The sequence below is a fragment of the Sinocyclocheilus grahami genome, unplaced genomic scaffold (genome assembly GCF_001515645.1).
Source record: "Sinocyclocheilus grahami isolate Dianchi unplaced genomic scaffold, SAMN03320097.WGS_v1.1 scaffold636.1, whole genome shotgun sequence".
NCBI classification, from domain to species: Eukaryota; Metazoa; Chordata; class Actinopteri; order Cypriniformes; family Cyprinidae; genus Sinocyclocheilus; species Sinocyclocheilus grahami.
The window spans coordinates 564,288-571,385 of record NW_015505815.1 but is presented as its reverse complement, the minus strand read 5'-3'; the positions used below and the strand labels follow the sequence as shown (position 1 = coordinate 571,385).

The following is a 7,098-nucleotide window of genomic DNA, read 5'->3' as shown; positions in this document are numbered from 1 at the left end:
AGAACCAGCGCGGACCACCCCGAGAACCAATCGTGCAACCTTGAGGTGTAATCGTGTAACCTTGAATAATGGCTATGCTTTCCCGGGCCGCCGTAGGGGTAGGGCTCGAGTGGAGACTTCCACTGTGTCCTGAGCCCTACCCCTACGGCGGCCCAGGAAAGCATAGCCATTATTTCTGGATCCGATTCAGGCATTGCTACAGTCCCGGAGGAGAGCAGCGCAGCTGAATCCTCCTCTCCAGAAAGCTCTGGCTCACCCTCCGATGCGGCAATCGACATCCGATCATCGGGGGGAGCCTCGGAAGAAACAGGTGGTACACCCCGGGAGGATCCAGCCTGCTCTTTCGAGGGCTCCACTGGCTTTGAAGTGCCGGCTGGCTGGGGCATCCCCATCCTTGTTGGAGGGGAATTCCTCACCATGACCGTAAGACCAGTCCGCCCACTTCCAGAAAAAGGGCGCCCCCGGCTGCCACCAGAGGGAACCCCAGATCTAGGCAGTGGCATGGGCACTCCGCCCCCTTGCAGGTAACGGAGTCTGGTCCGCAACTCCAAGATGGTCATACCCCCGCAATGGGAGCATGAGTCATCCACGAAAGTCACCTCAGCGTGCTTCATGCCCAGGCACGAGAGGCAGCGATCGTGACCATCACCCAACGCCAGGTAACGACCGCATCCAGAAACGCTCGGGTGATACATTGGCTATAGCAAGACCCACATCGTCTTTACAGAGCCATAACGTCAAGTTTGCCACGCGACGTCGTCTTTAAAAAGACGCACCTGAAATTGCTCTTTTAGGGGAAAAAGCTCTTTTAGCGTGCTGAGGCGCACAGGGGAGATGATCATGTGCAACACAAACAGGTAGTAGAGCAGCCTGATGTGTGCAACCCACTCGACACGGGAAACCACCACCGCTGAAGCGCCGTACCGCCAACACGAAGAGCTCTCCAAGAGCGTGCTGAACTCGTTCAGTCTTCTTCTCTCAGTAGAGTAGTCAGGAGCAGAACGATGTGATCGCTCGGCTCCGAAGCGAAAAGCTGAATATGCGCTGCATCTGCTGCCTACTTATACTCACGCTGTGATCAGCGGCAGCTGGATGCAATAATCGCATGCCAATGTGCATTGGCTCGTTTAGTTTACACTCTAAGTAGATTGGTCCCTCTAAGCGAGATCCCAATTCGTCGGTCATCCGACGTGACGTCGAGAGTGACCGACTGAAAGGGAACATTCAGTTATCAATTTTTGATGAGATGTTGTTTCTCTTACAGAAAGTACTGAGGATGAGTTTGAAATATCCTTTGTTTGTCATCGGCCTGATGATCTGGACATACTACAGGAAGAGACTGAATTCAGCAAGAAAGAGCTGCAATTCCTCTACAGGGCCTTTAAAAATGTAAATGTTCCTCTACTTAGATTATACAAGGAGGAACGTCAGCACATTAGCTGGGAATGTCATCCTTTGTATGGCACAAATAATTGCTACCTTATTTCTCTATTGTATAACCTTAATTTACATTTTCATTATTTTTTTTCTTAAAGACATATAATCATTCATTGCATATTGAATTATGTTGAAGGTTTTTGGCCACAGTGGTGTTTTTATAGGGTTTATTTTAAGAACTGTTGTGCATTTCAGGAATGTCCCAGTGGAGTGGTGACTGAGGATGTGTTTAAAATCATTTACTCTCAATTCTTCCCACAGGGAGGTAAGACAGAATATATATATTGTAATCTTTTTGTTAATAATATAATGTTAATTAAACTTCATATAATTATCAATGAATGCCTATCTTTACCTCATGCTGAAGGCCTAGACCCCTTGAAGATGCTGGAACCCAGTTGTTTAAGCTAGAATTTTACTATTGGTTTGAATTTTTAAAAATTATCCAAATATTTTTGAATCAAAAACTTTAAATAGATCTCAGACTAGGCGGGAGGATCCAAAATCCCACCCACTACTCACAAACACTCTGGGTGACACTAAAACAGGCACTTTTACATTTGTGCTCATATCCACACCACCATATGGTCTAATCAAAATGATTCCTTTTCTCTTAGTCACTGACTACACAATGGATATCTATAAATTCCATTTGCATCTATAATATCTATCTATCTATCTATCTATCTATCTATCTATCTATCTATCTATCTATCTATCTGTGTGTGTGTGTGTGTGTGTGTGTGATCCTGGAGCACAAAACCTTAAAGTCTTAAGTCGCTGGGGTATATTTGTAGCAATAGCCAAAAATACACTGTATGGTTCAAAATTATAGATTTTTCTTTTATGCCAAAAATCATTAGGATATTAAGTAAAGATCATGAAAATATTTTGTAAATTTCCTACTGTAAATATATTAAAACTTAATTTTTGATTAGTAATATGCATTGCTAAGAACTTCATTTGGACAACTTTAAAGATGATTTTCTCAATATTTAGATTTTTTTGCACCCTCAGATTCCAGATTTTCAAATAGTTGTATCTCGGCCAAATATTGTCCTATCCTAACAAACCATACATCAATGTTTCAGATTATGTATAAATCTCAATTTCGAAAAATTTACCCTTATGACTGGTTTTGTGGTCCAGGGTCACATATACAGTAGATAAAATTAGAGAACAATCTATAAACACTTGATTTTTTTTTCTGAAATATTGTTAATCTTCATTGCTCAAATTTTGAAGGAATATTAGCTGTAGGTATACCACTGTTCTACTAACATGTTTGACAAAATATCCAAGGCATTTCAACAAAGGCCTATTTTGTGGAAAACACAGTGATCAAAATTAGAGAACAGTAACCACTGTAGCACGAAAAAAGATTGCAACTAAAATTTTGGAGGGTTACAGCTGTCAGAAATGAGAAGGAATTGTAGAGGCCCCTGCTTTGAATAACTTCAGCACATCTGGGGCCGCAGGACATCAGTAGTTTCTCACACTGCGCTGCTGTGATCTTGGTCCACTCTTCTTCCAGTCTCTTCCATCGCTCGGTGACTGTAGTGGGTTTCTTAGCCATAACTTTGTCATCATGGATTTTCCAAAGATTTTCAGTTGGGTTTAGATCAGGACTCTGGGCCGGCCATTTCATTATTTTCCACTTCAAGGAACTGCTTTACCTGTTTTGCAGTGTGACGGGGAGCCTCGTCTTTGGCTGATTGGGAGATGCTTGCAGGGAAGGAACCGCATGTTGCTGAAGGAGGTTCTGATAAACATTTGTATTCACCTGTAATGTATCTGTATAAGAGGCTCAACTCCTGCTGCAGAAAACATCTCCCAAACAATGACACTTCCTCCTCCACCTTTCACTGACTTCTTTACGCACTCGGGCTTCAGTCTTTCCCCAATGTGACGCCAAACAAAATGTTTCCCATCAGACTCAAATAAATGAAACTTACTCTCATCACTAAAGTGAACTTTGGACCAGTGCTCCTCTCTCCACACAACATGCTCCTCAGCAAAAGTGAGTCTAGCTTTTTGATTCTCTCTGCTGATGAGAGGCTTCGTCACTGCAAGAGTGCGCTTTCAGTCCGACTTCTCTTAAATGTGCCGAGACAGATCCATACCAGTGTTCAGCACTGAACTGGCGAGCAATTCCAGCTGCAGTGCTGAACCGATTCCCCATTGAGAGTCTCCATATTATCCTGTCTTCTTGTGCATTTTTCTTTCGTGGACTACCAGACGTTTTTTGGGGACTTGAATGAATTAGTGTCATTGTAAAGCGGCAATATTTGAGAGATCACAGATTTGGAACGACCAACTTCTCTTGCAATGTCTGAAAGGATCGTCCCTTTGGCTTTCACCTGGACCGCCTCCTGTTACAGGGTTTCAGTCACCACCATCTTGCAATCTGAGTGAAAACTGGAGGATTGCTGTCAGTTAAATAGGGTTTGTCAGATAATTAAGGAAATTGGCACCAGGTGCCAGATTAACACCAATAACTGGGAGGTATCTGTAAGTGTTCTCTAATTTTGATCGGAGTTCTTTTTCAAATATCTTATTTAAGTTTTTTTATACTGCCAGAATACAATTACTTAATGAAATATGCTTAAAAAACTGCCCTTCTACTCCTGTTAAGATAACTTCAAATATGACTAAGCAGTGACCTTGAAATTTAGGAAATTGTAGGTTGTTCTCCGATGTTGATCTCCACTGTGTGTGTGTAATATATATATATGTATATACATATATATAAATCCTTGACCAATTCTTTCTTTCTGTATGTCAGATTCAAGAACTTATGCACATTACCTATTTGAGGCATTTGATACTAACAGGAATGGCTGTTTGAGTTTTAAGGTAAGCTGTAGCCAATAGTTTTGAAGATCTATGAGCTGAACTAAATGTGTCAGTTAAGAGAGACATAAATGTGCAGAGCGGTGGGTCTACAACAAAGCTTGTAACCTGCCTTCCAGTTAAGATTTTATTTATTTGTTTGTTTGTTTCCTGACAGATTTATATTTCTTATTACTGTCATTTTACAGGAGTTTGTTGCTGGTCTGTCACTCATCCTTAGAGGCTCAATATATGACCGGCTAAATTGGGTATTTAATTTCTATGATCTTGATAAGGATGGATTCATCACAAGAGAGGTACTTCAAATGAAGCTTTGATCGGTTTAGCATTTACATGAACATATAGCATTGGTGTGTTTAGAAAGACTAATGTTAAAGTATATATGTGTGTATGTGGTTTCGGTCTCCCAGGAGATGATGAAGATCATGAAGTCGATTTATGATTTGATGGGGAAGCATGTGTATCCTTCCATGCATGATGAAACTCCCAGAGAACATGTGGAAAAATTCTTTCAGGTGAACGCAAGCACACAGGAAGTTCATTAATGTCTATGTTGTGTCTCTACACTTCTTGCACCTAAACATTTTTGTTTGCTAAAAAGTACTGAACACTATTACGAGAAGACCTCTCTCCACATCAGCTACAATTAATGGAAAGGGATACATTCAGTGCTGTGAAAATGTGTTTGCCCCCATCCTGATTCCTTCTGTTTTTGTTCATATCTCACACTAATTGTTTTTCATAAATTAAAACAAAATCTAACATAAAACAAATGTAATAATATAGCTTTAAAAATAATGTTATATATTGAAGCAAAAAAGTTATCTAACACCAACTGGACCATTTTTTTAACTGTGAAAATTCTGAAAAATTCCCAAATCTATGAAACTGCATTCATAAAGTGGTTCAGCTGGACTAAATGCAACAAGGTCTAATTACTGCCAGCCCAGTTAATTAAATCAACACTTAAATCAACACCAGAATACTGATCATCATCACCTGATCCTCATCACAACCCCAATCACGTACTGTATATTAAGGGTGTGTAGTGGAGCCAATATTTGTATCTGTATCTGTAACAATCACAAAATTATTCGTATCTGCATCTGTATTCAGATAAAACTGGAAGTGGGTGGGGCTTGAACCGGAAGTTCGTACAGTTACTTGAGACTATGTCTATGGTTTTACAACGTCTTTTTTTCATAGTTATCACTGAACAAATATGCTGTTTAACTAAAATATATATATAATTTTTATGATAAAAATTAATTTTACGATTAAATATCTTCTAACAGTCGGTGCCGATACCTTTGTATAGGCAGTGCTTCGGGGCGACGCAAGTTCGAGTCCCACCTTGAGGACCTTTCTTCATCCTATAAATAAATATTTAAATGTTTTCTAATTAAAACAGTAAGGGTTCCTGTGCAGTTTGGAAATATGAAAATTGATTTAAGTAATTTCCAAGAAATGCATGAAAAAAGGCAACTGCAACACTGCTATTTTATTTGCGCTTATTTAATTCATGGAATTTACACTCATTTACTTCACACACTTGTTATTGTGTAGTAATTTTAGAAGTTTATGTAAAATAACATGTGTGTTTCAACAATTTGTCCTATTCAGTGTTCTAAAATATTAAATTAATAATTTCTAAAAATTATCATAAAAGCAGAGAGATTTCACGACAAACATTTAGTGATCATTTGAACACGACTGAATTAATTCAAGGCACACATTTTCATTACGCAGAACTATTTCTCTTTAAGCGAGTCTCTTTTGAACTTCACTAAACAAATATGCGTGTTCCATGCAAATCAGCAAAAGATAAAGGAGCAAATGTGTAGGCCTAGTAGAAAATGGGGCCTATGTATCTAAACTGATTTTAGCCTACTCTTGACAGAGAGCTTGTTTGGTTTTTTAAAGACGGAGACGCGCAGAGATGGCAATTTTTGATTGGCGATCGCTCTGTGCTTATTCCATTCATCCGTGTATCATATTGTACAAGGTTTAAATAATTGACATTTAAATATACATAAATAGTAGAACGTGTATGATGTAGTATTTTAGTTGATATTACTCTTCTTTCCAAGCTCTGTTTTCTGAGAGATGCACAGAGAGGCAACATCAATGCAATTGTTTGATTTGTGCTCATTTAATTCATAAAGTTTACATTGATTCACTTCACACACTCATTATTGCGTAGTGACTTTAGAGATTTATGTATAAGATTGTGCTGATCCACGGCTCACCTTTTATCCAGCAAACATGAGGAGTGACTGTGCCAGCCTCAGCCGAATATTATTTGGCAGAATTATTTGCTATCTGTTATTCATTTTGAAGCCATTATCCGTGCCTTTCCGAATAAGGTATTCGGTTTCGGGCACACCCCTAATATATGCACACCCTCAAAGCACCTTCATTGTCTTGTCTCATCTGAGTATGACCGTCATGCATCATGTGTGCTATTCATCTTCTTCTTCGGATTGTTATTGGCTGTGCTTCTTCACTGTTTATGTTATTGTGTTCTACTCACCTCCCTCATCGTGTTTAATTGTTTATTACCACCATTGACTGTCTAATAAATACCACTCACTGTAACAACCTTCGCCATCTCGATCCTTCTGTAACAGAAGACAAGGCCGTAACAGCATGGATCCATCGAGTTTGGGCCTGGACTCAAACTCGTCACTGCGACCATCGAAAACAACGAAAGCAACGTTCTCTGATGACCTCTTCCAACCCCTATAAAACCGGTGCATCTGAGGTGAGCGCTAATTTCCATCCACTAAAACTCCCCTTTACATTTCT

The 7,098-nt window shown here is 39.7% G+C and overlaps 1 protein-coding gene across 1 annotated transcript in view; it reads left to right on the top strand.

Annotated features, from left to right (window-relative positions):
- The window catches only part of LOC107558210 (Kv channel-interacting protein 4), a 23,556-nt gene that overhangs the window by 6,658 nt on the left and 9,800 nt on the right, over window positions 1-7,098 (top strand). Inside the window, exons 2-6 of the mRNA XM_016241833.1 lie at window positions 1,265-1,389; window positions 1,633-1,702; window positions 4,223-4,293; window positions 4,479-4,586; window positions 4,701-4,805. Coding sequence (XP_016097319.1) covers window positions 1,265-1,389; window positions 1,633-1,702; window positions 4,223-4,293; window positions 4,479-4,586; window positions 4,701-4,805 — 479 coding nt within the window. The remainder of the gene's footprint in view (window positions 1-1,264; window positions 1,390-1,632; window positions 1,703-4,222; window positions 4,294-4,478; window positions 4,587-4,700; window positions 4,806-7,098) is intronic.